Source organism: Bombus bifarius, unplaced genomic scaffold (genome assembly GCF_011952205.1).
Source record: "Bombus bifarius isolate JDL3187 unplaced genomic scaffold, Bbif_JDL3187 scf7180000008033, whole genome shotgun sequence".
Taxonomy (NCBI): domain Eukaryota; kingdom Metazoa; phylum Arthropoda; class Insecta; order Hymenoptera; family Apidae; genus Bombus; species Bombus bifarius.
Genome location: NW_022884404.1, coordinates 410660 through 438334, shown reverse-complemented (window position 1 = coordinate 438334; position 27675 = coordinate 410660). Strand labels below are relative to the sequence as shown.

General features: G+C 28.3%; 6 protein-coding genes and 1 long non-coding RNA gene across 12 annotated transcripts; 2 read left to right on the top strand and 5 right to left on the bottom strand.

The window, feature by feature from the left end:
- Nucleotides 1-772: 772 nt before the first annotated feature.
- On the bottom strand, nt 773-4200 carry LOC117207520 (ethanolamine-phosphate cytidylyltransferase). Of its 2 annotated transcripts, none has more exons than XM_033447827.1 (6): nt 4002-4200; nt 3463-3600; nt 3087-3266; nt 2569-2995; nt 2263-2483; nt 773-1285 (listed from the first exon to the last, which is right to left on the bottom strand). In XM_033447827.1, exons 1-6 carry the CDS (start codon nt 4043-4045, stop codon nt 1189-1191), a joined length of 1107 nt encoding a protein of 368 aa, XP_033303718.1. In that variant the 5' UTR covers nt 4046-4200; the 3' UTR covers nt 773-1188. The 2 variants fall into 2 exon arrangements, with proteins under 2 accessions (XP_033303718.1, XP_033303719.1); XM_033447828.1 differs by having other exon boundaries at nt 773-1298; nt 4002-4198.
- Nucleotides 4201-6385: 2185 nt separating this feature from the next.
- On the bottom strand, nt 6386-11116 carry LOC117207517 (ATP-dependent RNA helicase dbp2-like). 3 transcript variants are annotated; one of them, XM_033447819.1, is made up of 6 exons: nt 10925-11116; nt 9226-10433; nt 9098-9157; nt 7131-7361; nt 6887-7045; nt 6386-6784 (listed from the first exon to the last, which is right to left on the bottom strand). In XM_033447819.1, coding segments are annotated over exons 1-6 (1824 nt in total). In that variant the 5' UTR covers nt 10927-11116; the 3' UTR covers nt 6386-6620. The 3 variants fall into 3 exon arrangements, with proteins under 3 accessions (XP_033303710.1, XP_033303709.1, XP_033303711.1); XM_033447818.1 differs by having other exon boundaries at nt 6854-7045; nt 10925-11113; XM_033447820.1 differs by having other exon boundaries at nt 6854-7045; nt 10993-11106.
- Nucleotides 11117-12119: 1003 nt separating this feature from the next.
- LOC117207508 (ATP-dependent RNA helicase dbp2-like) lies at nt 12120-16549 on the bottom strand. Of its 2 annotated transcripts, XM_033447810.1 has the most exons (8): nt 16246-16549; nt 15480-15737; nt 15353-15405; nt 15168-15253; nt 14729-15009; nt 14154-14647; nt 12622-12864; nt 12120-12548 (listed from the first exon to the last, which is right to left on the bottom strand). In XM_033447810.1, coding segments are annotated over exons 1-8 (1719 nt in total). In that variant the 5' UTR covers nt 16248-16549; the 3' UTR covers nt 12120-12246. The 2 variants fall into 2 exon arrangements, with proteins under 2 accessions (XP_033303701.1, XP_033303700.1); XM_033447809.1 differs by having other exon boundaries at nt 15168-15405; nt 16246-16548.
- Nucleotides 13640-14147, bottom strand: LOC117207510. The gene is made up of 2 exons (XR_004487532.1): nt 13910-14147; nt 13640-13755 (listed from the first exon to the last, which is right to left on the bottom strand). It is a non-coding gene; the product is annotated as an uncharacterized LOC117207510 (long non-coding RNA).
- Nucleotides 16550-16926: 377 nt separating the features above from the next.
- LOC117207491 (RNA-binding region-containing protein 3) lies at nt 16927-19073 on the top strand. 2 transcript variants are annotated; one of them, XM_033447790.1, is made up of 6 exons: nt 16927-17063; nt 17313-17792; nt 17876-18020; nt 18101-18550; nt 18660-18810; nt 18891-19073. In XM_033447790.1, exons 1-6 carry the CDS (start codon nt 17043-17045, stop codon nt 19048-19050), a joined length of 1407 nt encoding a protein of 468 aa, XP_033303681.1. In that variant the 5' UTR covers nt 16927-17042; the 3' UTR covers nt 19051-19073. The 2 variants fall into 2 exon arrangements, with proteins under 2 accessions (XP_033303681.1, XP_033303682.1); XM_033447791.1 differs by having other exon boundaries at nt 18122-18550; nt 18891-19050.
- Nucleotides 19074-19570: 497 nt separating this feature from the next.
- On the top strand, nt 19571-23566 carry LOC117207492 (nucleolar protein 58-like). Its single transcript, XM_033447793.1, has 5 exons — nt 19571-19973; nt 20425-20701; nt 20781-21064; nt 21159-21402; nt 21518-23566. Exons 1-5 carry the CDS (start codon nt 19785-19787, stop codon nt 21577-21579), a joined length of 1056 nt encoding a protein of 351 aa, XP_033303684.1. The 5' UTR covers nt 19571-19784; the 3' UTR covers nt 21580-23566.
- A 2620-nt stretch (nt 23567-26186) lies between these two features.
- On the bottom strand, nt 26187-27656 carry LOC117207493. Its single transcript, XM_033447794.1, has 3 exons — nt 27485-27656; nt 27118-27339; nt 26187-26823 (listed from the first exon to the last, which is right to left on the bottom strand). The coding sequence occupies exons 1-3, from the start codon at nt 27629-27631 to the stop codon at nt 26350-26352; spliced, it is 843 nt and encodes a 280-aa protein (XP_033303685.1). The 5' UTR covers nt 27632-27656; the 3' UTR covers nt 26187-26349.
- Nucleotides 27657-27675: the final 19 nt, after the last annotated feature.

Below are 27675 nucleotides of genomic sequence, written 5' to 3'. Positions count from 1 at the left end.
ATGATTATGTTACAAAATGTGGCACTTACGATTTATTTTACAATTTTAACATTTGTTTATAAATGTACATTTTCCTTGTACAATGCATTGTCAATTCGTATTAATTAAATGCACATGTATTTGATAATAACGATTACAAATATTATTTCTTGTATACACAATAAGTCTACAAATACTGCACAATTAAATATTGTAAAAAAAATATCGATTGCAAATGCACAAAATTACATTTCATAGAACAATAATACTATAATAAACAATTTATTTAAATAATTATGTTACTATTATCTTTAATTATTATAACATTGTGTCTTTATGTGCTATGAAGAATATATATAGTTATCTTTTCTTCCAAATAATTATGCAAAATTATTATAGTCATACTCCAACTATATTCTAAGTTATAAGAAAAAATATTTAATGTAAAAACAGATTTAAAAATAATCATAACATTCCACAAATTAATCATTTAAGAGTTAATAAGATAGATTTAATAATTTACACTTATAAATTTATTTACTATTTCCACTTTATGTGCTATACAAAAAGAATCCAATTATAAACTAGATTTAACTAAGTGACTATGAAATTAAAAATATACATGTTTTGGTTGTAAAATGTTTATAAAATCATTTGCTTAAATTTTTAATTTCATATAGATTAATTATAGTAATAAAATAGTGCATATATTGTCAAAAAAATAAACAATGCCTTAAATATGATGATAAAATCTCTGTAAAAAAATACATAAAATATATAAGTAAAACCTAACATTGTAAAAGTTCCATTTTTATATAATATTCACATCATGATACATAATCAAAAGCTTATTGATAATATCCTAGTACCAAATTTTAATACCAGATTTATATATATGTGTGCATATTTAGACTTAGCATGTAACATAAAATAAGCTGCTCTAAACCTTCCTAATTAGAAATATTTAAATTTACAAATATTCACAATCTTTTGCATACCTTTATCGTTGTATTTGTTTTTGTCGTTGAGTTGTTGGAAAAAAAATTGTCTATAATATGTTAATACCTTAAATATTTAGCATGGCTATAAATATTTAAACCACACATATTTTCAAATAGAATTAAATAATTTAAATATTAGTGTGATATCATATTTACAAATATGTTCCATAAAATATAATTATCACACACTTTGAGTGTACAGAATAAATTATTCAGTCCTTTCTTTTTTCTGAGACTTTATGAAGGCTTCGTAAGCTGCTTGTTCTTTTTTTTCCTTCTTTAAATTCCTATTTTCAAATTCCAACCTGCAATTAAGCACTATATCAAAACATCGTGAGCCTGTCTTAAAACGTTGGGATATGCAAATATGTTTTACAATCTTAGTTGTGATAAAATAAATAAATTATAAATTTCTTTGTAAAGAATACACACTTACACAAACTACACGTAAATAGAAATATAAGATGAATCCATGAAGTGTTTGATAGCATAAACTTGCATATCCCATTATAAAAGCATGAGTGATGAATGATATAAAATTTCAAAATAAAGTAAAGAAAAAGATGCTTATTTGAAGCTGAATGAGGAATGACAAAATGCAAGATGGCAAGATTCAACATATCAACAGTTGTTCAAGTTTTTAATTATTATTATGTTTTAACTATAATTATTATTTTATTTAATTATTATGTATTGTTTTAATTATTATATGTAGTTCATATGACCTAGGGAGACAAAATACTGCATACAGTACATCTTTTTTATGGAATTATTTAGTAATAATAATCTTGAGTAATTTTGAGTAATATTGAGTATCGACTATATTTATATTATAAAAAAAATATTATATGAAATAAAAATATTTCTATATCTTTTATTTAATAAAGTATGATAATTTCAAATGCTCATTAAAGTTACACAATCATTATTAGATATATTTAACATTTTTCTATTGAGTGATAATTTTAAAAAACAATTACATTTAAGTTTAATATAAATCTAAATATTTTGTAATATTAAAATATAATATTAAAATTAAAAATTATTTTCAACATTTATTATTACTCATGTTCATTTCCTCTAAAACAGCACAATTAATTTCAAAATTGTATTTTGTTTAGTTTTAATCTTGTATTTTAAAGTAACAATGTGTTAGTATTTAATGTATTAGATATATGCACATTATATGTAATTTTAATTTAGAATTTAACAGTAATCTTTGTAATAATTTATAAATTATTTTTAGTCATACATCCACTTATAGCATATAAAAATAACGTACCTGTGAAGAATTATGCGTTCAACAATTTTCTCTGTTGTCATGTCATTACCACTATCCAATAATTTAAATTTATTCTGCCTTTTAGGTTCAGTATATGGATCTGAACCATCCTCAGAAGGCATAATAGGAGTCTGACCATGACAAACAATAGCTACATCGAAATGTTCCATAAGATCTTTAGTAACTTCATATGGAGCCCCAATTACTACTTCATTAACGTACTATATGTAAATCAAATAATAGACTTTAAATATACTGTAGCTCAACTGGTATTTTATAAGATATTTGAAATATTTTATTTCTTACTTTGCATGCCAGCACACTAAGTACTCTTTCATGAAGATTCATAATTGGATGATTACCATATTTATATCTATTAACCACTGGATCTGTATGAAGTCCAACTATAAGATAATCACCTTCTTTTTTTGCAACTTCTAGGAAATCTAAATGACCAACATGAAAAAGATCAAATGCTCCTGCTACATAAACTATTTTATCTCCAGGTTGTGGACTTTTCCCATCACTGAATTGGATAATTTTTTGTGTAGTAGGTAAGAATTGTGAACAACCTGTCCATGGACTCCGTGCTGTTCTATCTTGACCCATGCTTTTACTAGGTTCTCTATCAACACTATATTCACTATCTCCTTGTTTAAAATGTTGCCGTGTCATTAACAGCATTCGGCCTACTAGATCAGTTGTTGATACACCAGCTGTTCTTTGAACTTCCCTGTAATAATTATATTTGCTTATATTTTATTTATTCCTAACTTTTATTATTATTAATATAACTCTCTTATATTAATTTATCTTATATATACCTATAACGACCTGCTGCTTTGACCAAATGATACGTGTCTACACCATCCGCTGTCATGGTGATATCATCACCATGAACACAAAAATCACAATTGTATTTGTCTAATGTTTCTAAAGTCGTAACATAAGGTGCTCCTTCAACTACCTCATCTACCCACTTGATACCACGAACCATTTTGTACCTAATATAAATATATTTAATTACAGAACAACCATAAATTAATTTGCTTTAATGCTAAAAGTATAATAATTTGCTTATGATATTACTTGCACAACATTAATTATTTTTTATATATTTATACATAATTAACAAAAATTGCTATAAAAGTTATTTAAAATTCAAAGTAATTCAATTGTTTTATTTGAATAAAGATATACCTTTCTTGTTCCATAAATACTGGTGGTCCCTTATGCTTAGTAATTTCTTCATCTGTATGTACACCCACAACTAGATAATCACCTAATGCCTTCGCTTGACGCAAGGAATTCGCGTGGCCAAAATGCACCATGTCATAGCTGTATTGAAAAAATAATCATTTGAAAAAAATATTTGTACATTTATAACGAAATGTACAGGTGAAAAGTTTAAATGTATTTGTTTGATAGCGGAATTCGCGTAGTTTAATATAATAAAGGTTTTATAAATTGTCTCATACATAATACGTTAAAAAGTAAAAAAAGAATGAAAACGGCAATTATAACAATGTCACAGATATGAACTACTCAAAATTATCACTGTAATTTCTGTTATACGTATAATTTTCTATCACTGTATACATATAATTGTGTCATTCGTATCAAAACTTTATTGATCGACATCCTATTAACAAAAAGTCATAGTCATACACCAAGTGTGGACAACAAGCACGTAAAATTTAAATTAAGTATAGGACAAATATAATTTAATAAGAACTTACCATCCATCACACCATACCCTTACTTCTTTGCGATTTTCTGTCATAATGAATGAAATTGATACTTATAATACAAAACAGAAAAAATTCTTTTGCTCAATAAATAATAACCGGTAACTACAAAGCACACTACACGAAATCTTGGAGTGCACTGCGCTGACTGCGCGTATTGCCGACTCACGCGTCATTCGTCGCGTCATATACTTTTCATCAATTCATCCCCACTTCGATTATCATTAATATACATATGTGTATAATACTGTATCGGTAGTAGACGATATATATGTATAAATATATATATCTTGGATATATCTCATAAATCATCAAACTTGAAAAAATAAAATTTTTATGCTCTTTACCTTACAATTATGAGATTATTGCAATTAAGTTTTGAGGATTTTCTGATGAACATATGTCTAATTCATTTACCGATAGCACATATCTCACTTTCGCCTTCGAGCCTCCAATAATTTATAGGTACATACTTAAGACAGGAATCCACCGGAAAATTAAGATAAACTTCCTAACTATAGTACACTACACTAAATTTAAAAATATTTGTTCCAATATGTACAGAATCATATCCATCAAAATTAAAACATAGCACGCCTTAGGAAACATTTTAGTTTTTGACGTAAATGGTTCTATATATGTGTGTTGAAGCAAATATTTTTTAATTTAATACAGTGTACCATAATACAACTTCGTTTATCAGTGGATGTTTGACTTTAAGCGAAAAAGCTGAAAAGATAACTGGCAATTTCCACACACCTACCTCCCTTGTTAGCATACACAACTCGGTTCCAACATGCGTCTATTATCGAGGTAATACTGTTGCTTAGCAATTGTAAATATTTAAAAATTTAATAATTGGAGTCGTTCGTAAGGTTTTTTACAATAGTAGATTTTGTATAATATATTGGAATGATATCCATATATTAAATATATAAAGTGATTTACAATTAAGTATTGTGAGCCGAAACAACTTATTTCATGTTACAGATTTTTAAATATTTCTTAATTTCGTAAGATCTACCTATATTGCTATAAATTCTATAAATTACGTAATTTGAAATTGACATATTTTTCCTATTTCACAAATTTAATGTTGCAATTAAACATAAACTGGTATAGAAATACACTAATTATGGAACAACAGCATAATGACATAATATAACATTATTACAATGAGAATGGGATACTTCATTATTTATTAAACAACATTGTACAATATAAAAATATTACGGCAATTTCAGATCTACAAAATTTACTGTATTGATAAGACATGAGTATTTTATTTTTAGAATTATGACCTAATGATTCTTTAATTTATTCAGCTAACATCAAAAAATATATTCACGCAACATGATAGAACACTAAAATATACAGATTAATATATTATACGCTAAATACTATAAAGAATGACTAATGATATTACAATGTAAATTCTATTATCGTAAAAGCAATCAGACAGGCACACATAATCGGCAGTTGTGTAACTCCATCGCAAAAGTGTAACTGTACAAGATTGTGTTGGAATGAATCAATAAACTGTGACCTGATTGCATGATTTCTGATAAATGCCACAAAGCCACTCAATAAGAAAGATATCTTTTCGTGGAACAGATAGAACTGATTACTCGTAATGTCACATATTATCGTAATATTTTACTATAAGCGATGAAATAATAAATAAAAAATATTGTTTCAATGGATAAAAACCCTAGTTATTTTTTAACAAAATTTGTATATAGAATATAGTAAACTGATTGTGACATTGTTCCAAGATAATGAGTTCTTAATTTAGTATTTTTGAATTTAATAAAAAATTTAATGAATACAATTTACCTTCCAAATAAGGAAAGTAAGCTATAATAAAATTTTATATAGAATTATCGAAATATTTTATACTTATATTATTTTATTAAATGTCTAATACTACACTGCATAGGATTTTATATCCTCTTAAGTAGAATACAATTTAATGTACTGGACGTTTGAAATAATACAGATGATCCATGCATTTACGACTTATACCAATACATTTACAAAAATCACATCTTTATAAACTAGACAACTTTAGTATAAATAGTCAGCATAAACTAAGTATATTGTTCTGAAATCATTTTTTTCATTTCCTACTATTTTTCTTTAAAGTCCCATATTTTAAAGAACATTATTTGTCAATATTTTGTATTCGATTTTCTTTTTACTTTTGTTTTACATTTCGTTTTACTTTTGTTTAATGTACCAAATACATTAGGACTTTTAAATAATTAAAGTTGTACATGAAATATATAGTCGTATTTGCAAGTATCACATGTCAAAAATCATTAGTAACATTCTACCTAACATTACATTTGCATATACACTTTTTATCTTTTTCATTTTTTTTTTTTTAAGAATGATTATGAATGTCCTTAAATTGTAACCTAGCTTGCTAATACATTTAATCATATTACTTTAATGGGCCATAATATCACGTGCATTTTACTCTACTTTGTGTTTAATTGCGAGAAGCACGTTACATAAAAAAACCCGTTCTATAGAACATTCATTAGATTGTTTACATTTCTTTACTATATTACATAAAACATTCACTCAAAATGAATTATTTTGTAATCAATAGCCATTTTGTTGTCTATAATTACTGCCACCTCCACCTCCTCCTCCACTGCCTCCATATCCACCATTTTGACTATAACCACTGGAACCACCACCAGATCCTCCTCCATAATTGTTTTGAGAAAATGCTTTACTATTATAGTTGCCTCCTCCCACACCACCTACATAAACATAGATTATTTAATAATGTACATTAAAAAAGTAAAGTAGAAAGAAGATAGAACTCTTACAATTTTTATTTGACGTTATACTGCTATTATTACCATTCCACTTATTTCCTCGATCTCCTCCACCGCCATTAGAACGATCAAATCTGCCACCTCTTTCTCCGTCGCGACCGCCACGCGAACCACGGGAAGTGCCGCCACGGCCCCCAGAACCACGTCCTCCACCACCTCCACTACGTCCCCCATAACGACCTCCTACAATAAAAAACGTAAAACAAAGATATTAAACGCAAAATTAATTACGTCAAAGAAAAATACATACTTTTATAAATATACATACTTTTATAAATGCCTGGATTCCTCGATAATTCATATAGTTTGGGATTTACAACTTGTTTTGCTTCTTCTAAAACTTGAATTAAGTCACTAGCCTTGTGTGCGTTACCAGGAGTGAAAAATGCGTACGCAGTTCCCGTACGTTGTGAACGTCCTGTACGACCAATCCGGTGTACATAGTCTTCAGAATTGGATGGATAATCCAAATTTATCACAAACTTAACATCTTCCACATCTATATAACATTAGAAGTTATAATCATCAAAAACGAAAATTACTTGTGTCTTTGTGGTTCAATTAACTTACAAAGCGAATTAATTAAAGCATTAGTAGACATGTTATGTGCAATACAAATGGAATTAAACAGTATTTTTTTGTATACAAAATTTGATGAGATAAAACATTTTATATTAGAAATATTTATTCATTATTATTCATCACTAACTCCTCAGTCCTTAATTCCACTTATAATTTTCACATGAAATACACAAATGAGTTGACCACAAAGAGCAAATTTTTATATTATTTACCTGTGGTTGTCAAAAGCTGGAAACGTAAATACATTTTTGGAAATGTAGAGGAATCAGAGCTCAGATGGTTCTCATGGAATTCTCACTTTATGCGTTAGCGAGCTGTATATTTACTCTTAGTAACTTCACACCCTTCTCTCCCGCACCAAAGTATGGATCTGTGCTGGTCTTTCAAAATTTGGTCCTTGCGCATTGCTTCCGTGAGGTTGGAACATTGGATGAGCACCATGTGCATTCTCCGATCAACCCCACACGCATTCCATTGTATGAGTAACACCAACATTTATTTTGCACTGTTAGTTCACAAACTTTCTTTTATACTAATGCATATTTTTAACAATTTGTAAATCGGACATACATAGATTATAAATTTAAACTAAATTTACTTTTTTTAATTTAGTGGAAATATAATTTAACAAACAGTGCAAAATAAAGTAATGCCGTTTCCTACCCTTCTAATCTAAGAAAATAAATGGTACAACATCTATCCTGTCTAGTAGTCCTTGTTTGCTAGATACCCTAACTCTATGATTTCCATACTTTGGACCGTCGCAGGTACAGAGTGAGAGTGTGTTTTTTCAAGTGGCACGGTGAGCCGAGGCACAGCGTTAGGTTAGCTTGTTGCACGGGGACAGACCAGCAGTCACGCCCCATTCAATTATATATTCCAAAGCAAGCTCTCCAGAGTTCTTATCATTGATAAAACTCCGTCGCATGTGCCTCTGAAAACACATAGAACAGCACGTTAATACCAGACTGACAAGACTTTTCTCAATCAGAGCAAAATTTAAAAACATGAATCTTCTATCATCTTACCTGTTTACCTACACTAATTTTAATGCTGAAATATTTTGACTTACTTTTAATTCCAATATTGACAATAATAATAATATAGCACTATAATCAGGAAACGAATTATGATGTTCCTCAGAACATAACTCATGTCTTAAATTAATATTAAAATATTCATTTATTAAAATTAATGAAATTTTATTAAGAAAATATTACGTTATAGAATTTATAGATTATTAGAGATTAAAAGTATGTCAAAATCCACCTAAATTGTAATAAAACTAAAATTACAAAGTATCCCTTCAGTATTGTTGTGCTGAAAAGACGAAAATAACAGCATTAACTTTCTGTTTGTGATTTTATATCATTAAGTTCCCTAAATAATGAGTTAATGGAAATCAATTAAAATATCCTAAACGAAATAGGAAAGAGACTTGAATCAGTAATTGTATTAATTGATAGTTCTCTTCTTGAACCTCTGTATTTTTTAAACAATTTCCATTCACACCAAGAAAGGACTAATGTCAATCAGTCTGGCACATGCCGTTATCCGTTGCCACATCACAATTATACAACTCTCACAAATGTGAAATAACCATCGCAGCCTGACCCTTACATCATACCCACTTGTGTGTAAACGGATTCTTACCTAATCCTCTTGCTGCAACGTCTGTAGCTACTAGAATGGCAGATCTGCTATTCCGGAACTCTGAAATAAATTCTCTAGTATTGGACAGAATATGTTTATATACATAGAATTTTACAGTTAACACTTACGATTTAATACATAATCTCTTTCTTGTTGGCTTTTATCTCCATGGATGCCAATTGCTTGCCATCCATACCTATTAATTGCACGTGTTATATCATCTACTTTCCTCTTAGTTTCAACGAAAATAATAGTTTTATTCTCTGGTTCATTTGATATTTCTTCTAAAAGTTTCATAAGTTTACCCTCTTTTTCATATTCTTCACATACATCAACAATTTGAAGGATATTATGATTAGCAGCTAATTGTAGAGAACCAATATTAATTTGTATATAGTCAGTTAAAAATTCTTCTGCAAGATTGCGAACTTCCTTTGGCCAAGTTGCTGACCACATAAGAGTTTGTCGATCAGGTCGGATTTGTTCTACAATTTTTCTAATTTGTGGCTCAAAACCCATGTCAAGCATTCTGTCAGCCTCATCAAGTACTAAGTATGTGCATCTACGTAAATTTGTTGTACCACGTTCTAGAAAATCAATAAGTCGTCCAGGTGTTGCTATGCAAATTTCAACACCTCGTTCAAGATCACGAGCTTGAGGGCCTTTTGGAGCTCCACCAAAAATACATGTATTTCTTACTTGCGACGAGATACCAAAATCTGATGCAACTTGTTGAATTTGCTGTGCAAGTTCTCTTGTTGGTGCTAAAATCAAAGCTATAGGACCATCATTTCTATTTAATCTTGGTTGATGATTTATATGCACTATTGCTGGTAAAATATATGCTAATGTTTTCCCAGACCCAGTTTGAGCAATTCCAACCATATCACGTCCAGATAAAGCAATAGGCCACCCTTGTGCCTGAATTGCAGTTGGTTCCCCAAAACCTTGTCTACGAATTTCATTTAACACATAGTCTGGAAATCCACCTTCCTCAAAAAATATATTTGGCCCTGGCACATTTGTTCCTTTTACAGTAATTTCTTTATCTGAACGATAAGCTTCAACTAAATGTGAACTTCGAGTTGTAACATTAGGATGAGGTTGATAGAAATCTTTTCTAAATGGTGGTAATGCACTCATATCCCATCTTGGTTTTCGAAGCCGTTCTCCAGGTTGCCGGTTTTTAAAATTATTGTTTCCAAAACTACTATCTCTATTGGAATTACTACCAAATCTCCCACTTCCACTACTTCCATCTCGACCACTAAAACGACCTCCTCCACGTACTCCTCCTCCTCCTCTTCTATCACTACGTTCACGATCACGATACGCCCTTAAACATAAAGTAATTTCTATGTATTAACTAACTGTGAATACAGTACACAGTTTATATACATAGATATAATTATGTGAATAGTTGTAAATGATATTATAAAAAAAATATTTTGTTTTCTAATATATCGTATATCATTTATAACATAAGTATATGTATTTAATACTATTTTAATCATATGAAGTAAAATAAATTTTAATAATGTAGCTTAAACACGTGCTGTGAATTCGTGAGATTATAATTATAAAATCAAGATCCATATATTTCATACTTATAAAAACAAATTATTAATATTAAAACTTTCCTTTAATAACTAATGTGTTACAAATAAGTTTAAAAGCCAGATATATATTAAGTATGAGCGCAAAAATTTCATTAATATAAGAACAATATGGAGTAAAGCAGTCAATCATAGACATCAAATGTCAATAAGAAATTTACAGGAAATAGGTATTTTTACGTAATGCTAATAGAAATTTCATATAACTTACATTCTAATAAAGATACTTATTACTCCAAAATTAGAATTGCGATGATTTTCCTTAATAGCAACACGTACCACTAACAAGAACCAAGCAAAAGTATGTTCTACTTTCTACTACGCGTTCTCGTTATACGATTCGAAGAGGATCTGTGAAACAAATATCATGGCGTCGTATTGTATCAGGAAATACCTCCATTTTACTTTCAATTTTATCATTTTATATATATTAATATATATTACTTTTATCATTTAAACATACTTTAACCATGTACAAAATATTTTATTTCTTTTTTTTCAACTATTAAAGTTTAAATATTAAGTATAAATATTTTATGAAATATAATTGCATAAAATACCGGAAATAATAGTATCGAGTAGGGAAAAATACATTAAAATAAAATATCGGATTGATAAGCAAACTATCAACTTATTAATGTCTTTTGTTTTTATAGCTTATAGGTAAGAACAACTCAGTTAATTTTGTTAAAAAGGATAATTTTATTAATATAACTTGAAATGCGCACGCACACACACAACATAAAAATATAACAAAATACATTTAGTTATAATTATTTAATGGGAAATTTTAGCACTTATATAACTTGTTTGATATATTCACGCAGTGAAATAAACAATTTATTTTATACATGTACCAAAATTTATTGAATAAAATTTTATCATAATAAATGAAAAATAATATATATATATATTATAATATATTATAATATATATATATTATATATATATTATTATTATATATATATTATATATAATATATATATATATTATTATTTGTGAAAAATATTAAGTTTTAAATTTTTTGTAGTTATATTTAATGAACATCATTATATTAAATTATATTTAATAAACATCATTTAACATTCTATATGTATATGATATGTATAACAAAATATAATAAGCTAATTTCACTTAAATATTATTTTTCACAAAGCTTCCTTAATTAAAATATTTTTTACTTTAACACAAAATATTATTAACACAAAATATAGTATAGTTATAAATTATATAATAAAAACATAATATATGTTTATTAACCTGAAATGTTTTTTAAAACATTTTGTATAATGAAATCTAGTTTTTAACTTTTAAAATAATACATACATATTTAACAAACATTATTTTAACCATTACTAACTATCTTTTTATTTTTTTCTTTATCATGTATATAAAATACATGATACTTTTTGGTTCTGTTTCATATTTTGTGTATTCTTTATTTTATTTATCTTAAGATTAACACAAATGTAACTATACTGTTATTAACATACTTTGATAGTAAAATTTGTTTGTAATATAGTATATGTATTTTTAGTATGTTGTTCCTCTATACTGATAAGTACTTCCATAATTATCTCCTCCCCCATAACTTGGTGTTAAATTGCTCTGCCCATAAATTCTCTGTGTATACCCATACCCTGTATTCTGATTAGTTGAATTACTTTGTCTCATATTGCTATAGCTATTGTAATCTGAATTTGAATAATTGTTTGAAGTAGATTGATAAGAATTTCCACCACGACCTCTTCCTCTCGTAGAACCACCTCTTCCTCTGGTATCAGTATTACCTCGTCTAGCATTACTTCTGTCATTGCTCATAAATCGTTTGCCACCTTTCACAAAAAATACAAAATAAATGAATTATGAAATTTATTTAAGCTTTACATGAAAATAATTTAAACATACTTCTGCTTCCATAACTTCCTGATTTAGCTAATTCTGCCATTTCAGTAAGTCGTGGATTTATATTTTGTCCTGCTTCTCTTAATACCTCTATTAAATCTCCTGCATGTTTCATGTTATGAGTTGTAAAGAATGCATAAGCGGTACCAGTTTGTCTTCTTCGTCCAGTACGACCAATTCTATGTATGTAATCTTCTGACGATGACGGATAATCAAAGTTTATTACATATTTAACATCATCCACATCTGTGAAAAAATATTTTACAAAATATAAGAATTTTCCTAATATTTATACTTATATGTATATTGTTTGTAATAATCATCACCCCATTTGTTGAGTGTGTCAAGTTCACAGAATGATCTTCAAACTTGCAAAAGTAATTATATAGAATGCTTGAGATGAAATATATAAAATGGTTTCGAATATATTAAATTATTATAAAATTTTTAAAAGTTTTTAACTTTTATTGAGATGGAACAATATCCCCCAATTTTCACTTAAATATATTTGTCTATAATTCAGGTTTGAAAACCACCCACCTTTTAGTTGGAAATTCCATTTCAAAATCAGCAAAAACAGCCCCATTTACTTTAAATGTAGGGCTATTCAGTCATGTATGATGGCCTAGAGATTAGACAGACACAGCGGTAGTGTCTGGTTTGGGATAAAGGCAGCATTTTAATGTTTAAGCCTGAATGCATTGACCTTTTTAGATTTTAAATAATAATTTTAACAATTAGAGGCACTAGAAAACGCTTGAGAATTGTTTGACATACTATAACAGCAAATCAATAGACAAAGATAAAAAAATAAATATAATATATACTACTTACATATATACGGTAAAACAGAATTTTTTTTTTTAATGTATGATTACTTTATAATTATTGTATTATAAACATTTTCGATGTAATCATTACTATTATTATATTATAAAATTAAAATCTGTATTAAATTCTTAAATTTAAATTCAAAAATATATAATACTATATAAGAATTTAAAAATTGAAAACACAGGCGTATGTTTAATATTTTGATATTGTTATTGATATAATACAAGCAAAGAAAAATAAAACATTCACTGTGTCTGCCCAATACTGGCAGTACACTGCGTTCACTTAGGGTACTCTGTGCCTCTGAAAAAGAAAAGCAGACAGTCTTAGTGGTAGCTTGTGTGCATTTCTTTAGAACCCTTCATGTAAATTTTATTATTGAAAAAATATGTTTATTTAAATATTTATACATATAAGTAACCCTATATATTTCATTAATGATAAAAAAAATACAAACCTGTTTAAAACGTAAATCATATCATAAAGTATAAAAATAAAGTTAAAATAGAGTTTAATCTGTGTATTGTAAGGGCTCTGCTATCAAAAAATTTCAATAAATCACACATTGCTACATACATAGCTGTCCACTGGTCTTATTAATAACGCATCTGGCTAATCCAATAAGTGTTGCCAATTCCCATATTCACCCGATATTCTTGACTGTGTAAATAATCTAAGTACTATGAAGAAGTAACGCATACCTAAGCCTCTAGCAGCTACGTCTGTTGCAACTAAAATAGGAGCTCTTCCACTTTTAAATTCCTGTAATACATGATCTCTTTCTTGCTGATTTTTATCACCATGAATACTCAATGCTTGCCATCCATCTCGCCTGATATTTCTTGTAATATCATCCACTTTTCGTTTTGTTTCAACAAAAATTATTGTTTTATTTTCTTTTTCATTTCCAATTTCTTGAAGTAGTCTATATAATTTTAAATCTTTTTCAAACTCCTGGCAAACATCCACAATTTGAATAATATTATGATTAGCTGATAAAGTCAGAGAACCAATATTAAGATGTGTATAGTCAGTCAGAAAGTCTTCAGCTAATGCACGAACTTCTTTAGGCCATGTAGCTGACCACATCAAAACCTGTCTATCAGGTCGAATTTGTTCAATTATCTTTCTTATTTGAGGTTCAAAACCCATATCCAACATTCTATCAGCTTCATCTAATACTAAATATGTGCATCTAAAATAATGCATATTCAATATCATATATATTGAAAATATTTTAATTGTACATAATTTTAGTTAAAAATAATAGTTATACCTGCGTAAATTTGTAGTCCCTCTTTCCAGGAAATCAATAAGTCTACCTGGTGTAGCAATACATATTTCAACACCTCTTTCTAAATCATGTGCCTGTGGGCCTTTGGGTGCACCACCAAAGATACAGGTATTTCTTACACCTGCTGCTTCTCCGAAACAATTAGCTACTTCCTGAATCTGTTGGGCTAATTCTCTTGTAGGAGCTAAGATTAAAGCAATTGGACCATCTCCATTACCAAGACGTGGTTGATGTATGATGTGTACAATTGCTGGTAAAACATACTGAAATAAAAATATTTTAAAAGTTTATCAATTCATATAAACTCATTAAAACTTAATTTTATATACATGTATTATGTGCATATTTTAACTCTTAATAAAAAAAAAACGTCTTTACATTTCTACAAGTTAAAAATTAATGTATCTCTAATTTGGCTCACTCCTAGCGTTTTTCCAGAGCCAGTTTGTGCAATAGCAACTAAATCTCTGCCACTAAGTGCAATAGGCCATCCTTGTGCTTGAATTGCTGTAGGTTGAGAGTATCCCTGTTTATGTATTTCATCCAATACATACGGTGGGAAGTTTCCTTCCTCAAAATATTGAATAGGATTAGGTATATTGTCACCTTTTATAGTTATTTCTGCATTTTCTCTGAACTGGCATACTTCTTCTTTTGATCTAGTGTAAAGTATTGTATTGAAATTTATATTGTAGTTAAAGAAAATAATAAAGAGTAGATAAAAGGTTTTTACCTGCTTCTTACTGTAGGATGTTCAATATAAAAATCTTTGCGCAAAGGTTCTAAAGATCTCACATCCCAATTGATTTTTCTAAGAGCTCCTCCAGGTTGTTTGTTTTTTACAATACCTCTGATATTATTAGTAGTGCCTCTACCACGTATACCGCATATATTAATGCTATTACCACGAATACTATCACTACCTCCTTTATTGTTACCTCTGCCACTACCACCTCTGCGGGCTCTATTGTGATCTCTGTCTCGATTAAACCTGGATACATAATCTATTTTAATTTATAATCAGTTTATTATTATATTATAGGATACAAATTTATTAGATATATTATAGGAATTTCATATAAATTTAATATTTGTTATAATGACTGAAATATTTTAATAACTTGTTTGTTTATTTAGAGACATGATACATTCCGTAAGAAATGTATTTTTTTCATATAAGAATGTAATACTTTTTCAATAAAATTATGAGAGTAATATAAAAATTATTTTTTTATTTTAATATCTACTTTAGTTAACGATCTATTGTAGATGTACGATAATATAGACACCTATATAGAGATATGTTAAAATATACAATCATTTTTTATCATAAATTTTGATTATTGATTACCATTATCTGCAATACGATTTGGCGCTACATACTTGGTAACTACAATAAAATAAATAATTAAATGCCTATACTCTGAATTACATCCATGGAAATTTGAATACAAATGTTTATTATGTAATTTTCAATTAGGTTGTCAGATCTTACTTACATTTGGAAATTGGAATATCCTTAAATACAACGAGCAACAGATTATTCTGCTTTGCGGTCACTTTCGCGAACGCCAATCGATACTTTAGTAGAAGCGAATATTAGGAACAGTCAATAATCCTAGTTGAAAAATTGTATTAAGCTTAGCGCAAGCTATGAAGTCTCTTGACGATGAGAATGCAATTGATATACTACGAATAAAATATAATCGTTGTTTTTAAACTTGCCGGTAAATTCGGCGGATCAAATTGACAAGTGAACTTTCCGAAAGTAGTTCCGTATAAACTGTTTCCATGACAGCATTCGCGTAGTAGTACATAGAGAACGGATGAATTAAAACAAAAAAATATAAAATAGAATAGGATACTTATAGAACAGTTAGAAAAGATATCAAATATAAAATAAACGTAAGCAGAAATCTTCTTTTCGCGAAACTTACATTTAATTTAAAAACTTTGTAGCTAACTTATTAAATATATTTATAGTTTATTATATAATTAGTGGATTAATCTAGTTTTTGATCTTTATTACGTTCTTGTGGTAACAATAAAATTAACAAAAACTTTAGTTTAAGTAAAATTTCTAGAAACTATAAGTAGGAGCAAATAAAATTGTCAAAATTGAATATGCCGCGGCCTTATTAATTAATATATCTTAAGATGTCGCTGGACTTCAGCCTCCAGGTTCATAATTTCCTTTCTGATGATGTGTATAGTCCATACAAGTTCTTTATGTTTACGATCTGCAGTATAATCATAAATATAGTTTGACATTATTTGATAATTTTTTAAATTTAGGATGTCATCTGAAATAGCACATGTAATTTAATATATTTATATGCATATGACTGAGAAATTATAAATAGAAATGAAAATTTTATTAAGTTTATGTTATAAATTATATCATTAATACTTAACCTGTCATAATTTGATATTTACTTAGATTCATTGTATTTTTGGTTTTTATTTTATTTTTTAAATTTTATATGGAATTCAGAAATACGTTTTTAAATATATTAATAAAAATATTTATTCTTATTAAATATATTAACGAAATTATTTATTTTAGGCCTCAGATACACTTAGAATTCTTCATTTGCCACCAGAACTTTCTGATGAACGACGTAATGAATTATTCAAAAAATATGGTGCTACTAAAACCCGAACTTTGAGGTTTTCTAAAAAGTACACTATAACTTTTGCAAAATTCCAATCTCAAGAAATAGCCACACAAGCATTGTTACGTTTACATCAATTAAATGTCAAAGGACAATATTTAACGGTTGAATTTGCTAAAAAGTCTATGTCAATAGAAAAAACAGAAAATAATGTTGATAATAACAAACTTACAAAAGAAGAAAGTAAGAAGGAATCCACAAACAGATCTAACTTTCAAACATTTCTACAGAAACTAAATAGTTGGACTATGAACCAAGTTTTTACTCAGCCACCTCCACCAAATATACAATATAAATATTCAGCACCAACAAAAGGCACTTTAATAAGAATAGCCATACAATTATTAAAAGAACCAGTATTTTATACTCAGGTGAAGAAATTAAAATATAATATAAAAGTATAATTTAATATACTATATTCTTTATTCATTCATCTTATCTTATGTTTACATAGGTTTTACATTTGATGAATAGGATGAATTTACCACCTCCTTTTGAAGAGTTAGAAGCAGAATTTCCAGCACTTAAGGAAGCTTATGATATAGAAAAGTATAATGATATTTTTATAAAAGAAAGTTTATATACTAAAGAAAATGAAGGTAATGAAATTATATTTTCTCTTCTTCTTATGTTCTTTTCTTAAGTTATATATATATATTTAATATATAATATACAATAGATATTTTCAATGAGGAAATAGAAGAAGAGGAATCGGAAATAGAGTCAAATGAGGAAGATAATGCAATACCTATGGAAATTATACCTGTAAAAAGAAAACGTCCACAACATAAAAAACGTTTAAAAATTCCAAAATTTATTAATCCAAATAAACAAATAACATCTTCAAATTCTACACAAAAAGTTGTAAAACCAGCAGATATGTTTGAGCCAGTACAACGTGGTGAAACAAAAAATCTTAAAATTGAACTGAAAATGGTGGATAAACTCTTAGATGCTTCAAATAAAGAGGAAAATACTGATTCAAACAATGCTGCAGATGGTGGCTTTGGGTTAATGTTTCCGCTTTCTAAACCCCTTGATTTTGCTGAAAATAGCGAAAATACTAAGGGTGTTGAGCAAAAAGTAATTACATCTAATCAATTAGCGAACAATAGAATTTCGGCTAATGGTAAGAATTATTATATTCTCAATAAAACATTATATTCTTCTAAATATAACAAAACAATCAAAGAAAGAACATGTTAAATCTTTCTTTCATTATATTTTGTTCATTATAGATCAAAGATTACTTCCTGTTTTTAAAAATTACCACCCTGGAAAACCATCAAATCGTTTATATATAAAGAATCTTACAAAGCAAGTTGAAGAGAAGGATCTACATTTTATTTACCGAAAATATATAGTACCTGAATTAAAAACAGAATTTGAGTAAGCATTAAATAAGAAGCAATTTGCTTGTTATATAATTTAATAACAATTGTTTCTAATAATAATTTATTTTGTTTTAGATATGATGTGAGACTTATGCAAGAGGGTAGAATGAAGGGTCAAGCATTCATCACATTGCAAAATGTAGAACAAGCACAATTAGCTCTTAATGAAACAAATGGTTTTATTTTAAAAGATAAGCCAATGGTTGTACAGTTCGCTAAAATATCAAAAAGTTAATAAGAATTTTGTTTAATACGTTATATGTATTATATTATTTATAATCAATACTAATTTTAATAAAGACAAATTTTTACACGCCTAGTAATTTTATGTTACGATATTTAATATGTTATATGTATTATATTATTTATAATCAATACTAATTTTAATAAAGACAAATTTTTTATATACCTAGAAATTTTATGTTATGATATTTTGTTTGAAACAAGATAGAACTTATTGTAATGCATACTACATATTTACATTTACGAAAACTTTAATCACATATGTATACTCTTGTAACGTGGATCTTTGGATCGATGCGGCGAAGTGATTAAATTCAGTACTTTCTATACAAAAGAATGAAAAATTTATATGATACATTATTCTTCTATTATTGATAAATTATAATCGCTAATTTTATGATATTCTGATGTATCGCTATCCGTAAATGTGTTATTTAATTTCCATAGAAACTTTTGTGAATATATGAAATAAGACTTCGTTTGAGTTATTTAGTGGCATGTCACAGCCGCGTCAGCGAAGATCGGCGCCCGCCTGGCATTTAGTAATTCGAAGACCTTCCACTAGAGTGCTATGTTTTGAGTTATTCGATCTGTATCGTGTGCGTTAAGCGTTCGGTTCACCGATCACCGTCGAGTTGTAACCGTATGTGTTGTCGCCGTCACTCTATTGCCGTCCCTCATTTCCGTCGTCGGTCTCGCACACGTTGACACGTCCTTTGTATTGCCATGGACGTCAGCTTGCTGCTTCAGCATTCACAATATGCGTTACCTGTGGGTATCGTGCTTGTATGTGCAATTCTCGTTTTTGTCTTTGGTTTCAAGAAAGCCGAACAACCACCTTTTGCACAACTTTCGGTAGGCTCCGACGTGGACCGGAAATTTGCCAACAAGAAACGTAGCAAGATCAAAGAAAAGGTTAGCACGACATAAGTGAACGATTTAAACAATATATCTTTCTTTTTTTTTTTCGAATCAACTTACAATGCAAATCTAACAATCTTTATCGTTTACCGTCCATATGGTTGTCTATTTGTTGCAAGTATTTCTACACGAACACATGGTTGATAATCAGCTGGCATCACCAGTTGAAAACGATTATTCGTTATCGTCTTTCTCAATGCGTAAAATGCAATTTAATTATGTGTATGCTGTTCAGAATCAATATTATTATCCCTTTCTCTACTTTTTTAAAATATTTTATTATTCATTGTATCATAATAGACATTTATGTATCCATTTTCAAAAAATTCATAAACTAGGACAATCTTAATTAATATAATTTTCTTTTTTGTCTGTATACAGATTATAAAAAATGAAAAATTTATGTATTCTAAATTTTCATTGAAACAATTTATGTATATTGCAGAAATCTGTTAATGGCCAAGTTACAACTGAAAAGCCAAGTCCTATTAAAAAATCTGTATCAACAAAAACGGATGCTACAAAGAAAGCTGTGTCTAAACCAGATGATATTGAAGGAAAGCTGAAAGAACGAAAACAAGAAGATAATAAAATTTCTGTAACAAAAAAAGATAAAGATCAAGTTATAGTAAAAGTTGGTAAAGAAAACAAAGTTGAACAAGTAAAAAATAAGAAGAATATAAAGAATTTATTCCAAGAGAAGCCAGTTGACTTCGATGAAGGTAACATTCTATTGAATATTTTTAAATGACTTTTAAAATAATATTCTAGATAAACATTAATTTTATCTTTAAAATATAGGCGACTGGGAACAAGCTTATTCACGAAAAGATAAGAAAAATAAGAAAAAAGAAGAAGAATCTCCTTCAAAGAAGAACAAAAAGAATGCTAAAAAGGCTGATTTAATTAATGAAGAAGTTACAAAACAAAAAGTTTCAGAAAAAACAGAAATTAAAGATAAAGTTATTAAGGAAACAGAAAATAAAGAATTGAAAGAGAAGGAGAAAAAAGATGTGATACTTACACCTATTTCCAACGAGGAAATAAGTAAGGAAAAAGAACAACAAAAGGAAGAACAAACTAAGGTATTCTTTAAATGTTCATTTAAATGTTTATTTTCGTATATATATGCTTAATATTTAATATTATAATAATTAATGCAATTTAATTATATTTAAGAATGAAAAGGTAGAAAAAGAAGAGAAAAAGAGTGGAAAGTCAAAGAAGACTAAGAAAGTCTCTGAAAGTGAAAACACCTCTGTAGTGACCCCACCTACATCAAAAGTAGATAATAAAGTTCAAGAACAAAGAGCAAAAAAGAAGGATGAGAATACAGAAAAAGATTTAGATAATTCAGAAGGAAAAAGTCCTAAAGCTATACAAACACAAGAGAAGACTGGACCAGTGTTTGATGAACTAGGAGGTAATTTTATACACTGTAATAAATCTAATTTTGTAGTTTTGAATATTGTAATAATAATATAAATTCTTGGATCTCAAGAGTAGAAATCTTAAACGTGTTTTTAAACATATTTTAGATGTCTGGACAGAAGCCAAACCTCAAAAGAAAAGTAAAAAAAAGGCTCGTAAAGATAACTGAGGGTGATTAAGTATGATGAAAATTACGTTCCTCGTGAAAAGGAATAGAGTGAGAATCCTGCTTGGTCCAAACGACATGTGTCATTTCGGACTTACCAGGTGTGTTTTAAATGACTTACCAATTAACCACCTGACCAAATTGTTCCTTCCCCTTGTACATAATGCCAATTGGACTAGGTTGTTCGATCAGTTCGATTTTACATGCTACATGACTGTAGGTGCAAAAATCGTTGTATGCAGAAAAAATCTTTGTTAACTATTGATTTTTTCAACATACTAATTATCTGCTTTAACGAAGCTGCTTTGCATTTAACGAAAGAGGCATAAGTCATAGTTTTCACTATAAAATAGTTATTATATATATATTATTCTTTTAAGGATTTTCATATATGTCTATAATGATGCATTAGTATTCCATGAGTTACAGCTACATCTTTTAATATGTATTTTTAAGAGTTTCATTTTAAGTATAAATTGTTAACAAATAGTACTTATGTCCTTTACGTTTTGTCAACAAGTCCTATGAACAATATTTTTGCTAGGTTATTTTGCAACATGTTTGCATCCACGTTAGTAATATTTTAAATATTAATTTTATGCATTATAAGTAATTCAAATGTTATAGATGCGAACGGTTGAAAGCCAAAACTTAGAAAGTATGAGATATATTTCAAAACAATAATAAAGTGCAGGACAATCTCTTATGGAGAAAAGTTTGCATTACTGATGTACATGTCATTTTCAATGTACTGAGAGAAATATTTTCTTATACTTGATAGCGGGTAATTTATTCCATCATATAGATCCAAAATTATATACTTTGTAATAATAAACTGTATGTAATATTTTATCATAAAAAGTACATCAGTAACGAATTTTAAGGATTGATATGTATTTATAAGCATATGCGAACCTGTGACAAAATTTGTGCCAAGTTATGAAGAGAAGTAAAACGAGGTACAATGAAAGTCAATATACAATTACATATGATTAATTTATTAATTAAAATAGATTGTTTTAATTGAGATAACTGAATTTTATTCATTATTTATTTGTACAATATATAATTATATATATTTTTGTTTTCGGATTTTAGTGTTTGTATAATACCAGTAGGCATGTATAATACTTAAAAATATAAAAAATATTTAATTCATACCTAAAATACTTTTACCAATTATATTATGTGATTTAATAAGAATAAAATTGTGTTCTGACTTTCAAAGTGTCTCGTTATTAAATATATTTAATAGAAAAGAAGGTACTGCAAATATTATCTTTTCATGTATAAGAATAATTCTACTGAACAAAAATCTGAAGGAAGTCTTATTAACGAGTATGATCAAACGTGGATCAAATAATCAAAGTTATTATGTTGTCTTTTAATTTTTTACGAACAATCTAATCCAGCCGTTCACATTTTATGCCATGTATAAAATATAGTGAGTATATTGATTATACATTAAAGGTTTTCTCCGAATAGTCTTTTTAACTAATGTAATTTAATCGTTAATATCTACGTTATATATAGTAATATCGCATATGGAAATGCAAGAGTTAAACTCTATAAGAGAAGTAATGTCTTGAAAGAAGAATTAAATATTAAGAATATCTTTAAAGAAAACATTAAAATTGAGTACTATATTCAGAGTTTTTTGGCTTCTATTTTCTGAAAAAATGAAAAGACAAAAATTTGAAATCGAAAAATGATGTTAGTTGCAATCGCGTTATCGCGATTAAATGCGTAATAATTAATATAGGAGTTGCATTGTAACGTCATTTGCTCGAAACAATTTACTAATTAGTGTTGTATGTTAATATGTAAAGATAAAGAAAGAATATTTAGGGTGTATGGCGAATGAAATATTGTGATAAGTATACTGTATACCTGAGCGTTACATGAACGTTGTAAAATAGTACTATTAAATAATATTATCATTTATAGCTTTTACTTATAAAAAGAAAATGAAAAAATATTCGTTTAAATAGCTCTCCATATTTTGTACTTTTACCCTTAATATATTTTCACAAAATATTCATTCTACCTGTATGTTTTGAGATATACATACAAGGTATTAAAGATTTCAGTATTTCACATATTTTAAAAAATTCTTTGTTATAAAATATTGATACTTTGAAGAAAGGTTTCTTTATTTAAATACAATTTTTTCGAACGAGCTTCAATTCTATATACATATAGTGTGGAACCACGGATCGTTATTATTATGTAAAATCCAATGAAATATAGTCGCTTGTATCGAGTGACCCCATCGAGTGCCAAAAGTATATGTTATACTTTACTATGGGCAACTGTTGTATAATAATTTTTGGCAATGAAAAGACTTTAATATTCATCTTTCGATTATTTATAAATATATCGTCTCTACATTTCTAATTTTATGTAGCAAGCACTCTGCATTTTTATAATTTTACTTTCCTATACGTAATTATTCAAACGAATTGTTGGAAGTACCTATTCAACTATAATTGAAGTAATAAAAAGGAAACATACGGAATGTAAAGATTTTTCTACAGGCGTTATGATCAGTGTTGAAATAACGATTTTTCTTACTAGTACGAGTTGTTACATTTCGTTGTTTAAGGTATAAACGGCACTAAAGAAAAGTAAAAAATGTAGTCTTTATTTTGTTTCTATTGCAACTATAAATGCAAACATCGCTTAAATAATTCATGTTGCGTGTATACTATCCATATTCAGTGTTACAGCTGTATTAAACTTATATATTTAAGTGGACAATTGATTGAGTAAAGCTAAATGTAATTAATTATAGTTTTATATTATGAACGAAGGATAGTTTTATATTATGAACGATTATGTAATGTTATTGTTCAACGCTGGTCGTAAGAAATGTTTATATTTACCAAATAATCATTGGTGTACTTAAGTTCAACGATTGGGACAATTTGAGTAGTTACTGAATCATGCGGTCTAGGTATTTAATATCATCATATTTTTGTATGTAATATTCTTCGGGTTACTAACTCGCGTGACGACACAATGACAAAGAGGCGAAGTTAATTCAGTTAATCAGCCTGGAAATTAAGGGAGTTTTTAAAATCATGTTGATAGAAGGATATCATATTTTGAATAATATTTATATGCACTTTACTCGTCTATCGAGTAATTAAATATCGATGTAAAAATCACTATAAAACTGTTGCTATCGCAAGATCCTAATAAAAAAAAAAGAATTACACAAAAATTAAATACTAATGATATAAGGAAGTCTTTCCAACAAAACTAAATTTAATTGTACTGATTATGATTAAAAAAATATTATCGCTATTGTATATATGTATAATATATTAATCAGCAATGTTCTTTCTAATTAAATATATACGTATGTGCAATTATATTGTATACTGAAGTGGTAGTAGCTTGAAAAACTAGTGATTGAATAACGTGGTCTATACAAGTATGATTGTAGAGATATTTCAAAAGTGTCGATCAGTGTCCAACGAAATTAACTATATTTTTAAACATACATATATGTACTTTGATTGTAGCTTAATGAGACTACTGTAGTTACATATAGTGATTATAACGTGACGTCGATATTTTGCTTGAGCGTAGTTCAAAGTAACTGAAATATTTTTTTCTAAAGAAAGTCTTTCTCCTCATATAAATAAATGTACGATACGAAGTTAAGTTTAGTGGCCTAACGCTTGCAATATTATTAATCTGGTAGTGATGCACCTGGACTCTGATCATAATAGAAATATCGAATATAGAATAAAGGAAACCAAGTGTAGACTAGATAAAAGGATATTATTCCGTGAAACAGAAATGTCATGGTTATTCACGATGTATTTTATTCACCAAAAGTGTTAACGTAGTTACTGATATTACGATATCTATATAAATATATTTGTGTAAAATGCGTGTATTTCAGTCAGTTCAAATATTATATATAGCGTACGATTTAATGTTGAAATCGATATAAATGGAATTTTCTTTCAAAATTGATGGAAAAAACATAATTCAAGAGAAATATTCTGTTTCCAAGGGCTGCATATTCTTATTTGAATTATGATATCATTATAAATTCTGAAAGTTTATATAAGTCCTTGCAATATAAATATTTCGTAGCTGTAAGTTTAAAGTACATGATCAAAGCTACTACAAAAAAAAAAAAAAAGATCGCGCAATCGGTACAAATGCGAAAATAGAATATTTCTCGTTCCGTACTTACATTTTTGATTGTGACATTTTTGAGATAGAAGTATAAGCGAAAAAAATAATGCATTACAAAATAAAGAAGAGGTAAAAAGAGGTAAATGAAATGAGGAATAAAAATTATATTTTTCAACATTCAGTTGCAACCATTCACTGCGCCCGCCCACTAATTATCGTTACAATGAATGTTTTGTACATATTTAATTGTCATTACAGTTTTTAAATATTGTATAAGTAAGGCTAGTTTATTCCAACTTTCAAGGGACCACAGAATATAGACAAATAATAAAACGTACAGAACCTCGTTTCTCATTTTACTTTTTCATCAACTGTTCCTTCATTATTCTCTTTTAGTTTCTACTTTCTACATGAAATTATTTACATTATATAAACTTATACAGTATCTATACTTTTTTTTTTTACTAATTAATCTACTCATCGTTGGGAACACAAACAATATCGTTAGAATACACACGTTTTACATTTATAATTATCATATTTCACTTTCATTATTGAAAACAATCATTTACTTAAATTCGTTTTTCTAGTTTCCCTAAATGTTACTTTCTACGCTTATTTTCGAAATCCTTTTTTAGGGTATTTGCTGCATTTCCTTTTGAATGGTTTAACAGGCTTCGAATCGCCCTCGTTCTCGATCTTGACCTTATTGCTCTTTCTTCCCAAATCAGCAGATTTCATTCCTTTGTGTCTAATTAACAATTTACTATTCTTTCTGGACGATCTGTTTTTATTCTTAATTCTTTTCTTCCTCTTGTGTTTCTTTTTACGATCCATATTAGCTATTATCGCTTCTGTGTCGGCGGACACTTTCACTTTCGGCTGCTGAATCGTAACAGTTACCCTCACAAATAGATCGTACAGAACATCGCCACAAAATTCACCAAAGCAATATTCTTCTCCACACTCAGCACACGTTTTTACGCTACTTTCGATCATACCGGCACGGTTTTTACTGCGTCTAATGGGGCTTATAATTGACCGTCGTTCTTTAGCAATTGTTTTTGCTTCTAGTTTTCCCATTTCTACCTGAGAAAGAGAACGTAATACAATATAAAATAACTATACGACCTAAAGATACTACTTAATTTTAAAAATATGGTTCCCAAAACGCTACACATAAATAATAATATTCACAGATTAAAGCTATTAATGTAGGGCAATCTACGAATCATCAAATATTCAAGTTGGCTCTGATAGTTCGAAATGTTTCAAACAAAAGTTTATTGGTATAAAATGAGGGATCTACAGATGTAAAAAAATGTTTCAAAAGTTAATTTGATTGGTGTGTGCGGGATTACGAGGCCTAAATAAAATAAATACCAATCTGGAAAACATTTCTTCGTCTTGTCGATACTTTGGTCTGATCGGCGTTAACATTCTCCAATCAATAGCAACCTGTTGTAACTCGTGAAGATTCAAAGCTCTCATGTCTGGAGGTATCGGATTTCCATAATTCCATTCCTTTCCAAATGCTTTCAGTTCTCTTCTGGTTGGTTTCCAGGAAAATTCTTTATCGCGCACTTTTGCATCATCTTTTTTTACCTATTACCATAATTATTCCATAATTATCAGAGAATAGAATTTTCAGATTTTGATAGTGAATTTTTTGTCATTTTATTACACCGTCAAAGGATCTTAATCGTACGCAATCGTAGAGGGACAGTTAAATTATTCGTATTACTCCAACCTTTTCCGGTTTAATTTTAAATTCAGGGCAATTTTCGAGCAGTCGCCGGAATTCTTCTTGAGAATTACAGGTTGCTTTACTTAGATCAGGTAATAAATTTGCATCCTTCTTATCTTCTTTTAGAAGATCGTCCAATTGGAAGGCCATTATTTATATCTGCAATCCAAGAAAAATATTCAGATCTCATTTTC

Bases quoted from the DNA above. Each gene is read 5' to 3' on its own strand.
- LOC117207520 (XM_033447827.1), bottom strand. From the start codon at position 4,045: ATGACAGAAAATCGCAAAGAAGTAAGGGTATGGTGTGATGGATG. The intron at 3,601-4,001 runs GTAAGTTCTTAT...TTTTCAATACAG, and splicing joins AGGGTATGGTGTGATGGATG to CTATGACATGGTGCATTTTG. The intron at 2,996-3,086 runs GTATATATAAGA...TAATTATTACAG, and splicing joins AAAGCAGCAGGTCGTTATAG to GGAAGTTCAAAGAACAGCTG.
- LOC117207517 (XM_033447818.1), bottom strand. The intron at 9,158-9,225 runs GTAAGTGTTAAC...AATTTATTTCAG, and splicing joins AAGAGATTATGTATTAAATC to AGTTCCGGAATAGCAGATCT. The intron at 7,046-7,130 runs GTATGTATATTT...TTTTTATTGTAG, and splicing joins GAATCCAGGCATTTATAAAA to GAGGTCGTTATGGGGGACGT.
- LOC117207508 (XM_033447809.1), bottom strand. The intron at 15,010-15,167 runs GTGAGCCAAATT...TTTTTATTTCAG, and splicing joins GCTCTGGAAAAACGCTAGGA to TATGTTTTACCAGCAATTGT. The intron at 12,549-12,621 runs GTATGTTTAAAT...TTTTTGTGAAAG, and splicing joins AGGAAGTTATGGAAGCAGAA to GTGGCAAACGATTTATGAGC.
- LOC117207491 (XM_033447790.1), top strand. From the start codon at position 17,043: ATGTCATCTGAAATAGCACAT. The intron at 17,793-17,875 runs GTGAAGAAATTA...ATGTTTACATAG, and splicing joins AACCAGTATTTTATACTCAG to GTTTTACATTTGATGAATAG. The intron at 18,811-18,890 runs GTAAGCATTAAA...ATTTTGTTTTAG, and splicing joins GAATTAAAAACAGAATTTGA to ATATGATGTGAGACTTATGC.
- LOC117207492 (XM_033447793.1), top strand. From the start codon at position 19,785: ATGGACGTCAGCTTGCTGCTTCAGCATTCACAATATGCGTTACCTGTG. The intron at 19,974-20,424 runs GTTAGCACGACA...TGTATATTGCAG, and splicing joins GTAGCAAGATCAAAGAAAAG to AAATCTGTTAATGGCCAAGT. The intron at 20,702-20,780 runs GTAACATTCTAT...TTTAAAATATAG, and splicing joins GCCAGTTGACTTCGATGAAG to GCGACTGGGAACAAGCTTAT.
- LOC117207493 (XM_033447794.1), bottom strand. From the start codon at position 27,631: ATGGCCTTCCAATTGGACGATCTTCTAAAAGAAGATAAGAAGGATGCA. The intron at 27,340-27,484 runs GTTGGAGTAATA...TTATGGTAATAG, and splicing joins TTAAAATTAAACCGGAAAAG to GTAAAAAAAGATGATGCAAA. The intron at 26,824-27,117 runs GTATTTATTTTA...TCTCTTTCTCAG, and splicing joins AAGAAATGTTTTCCAGATTG to GTAGAAATGGGAAAACTAGA.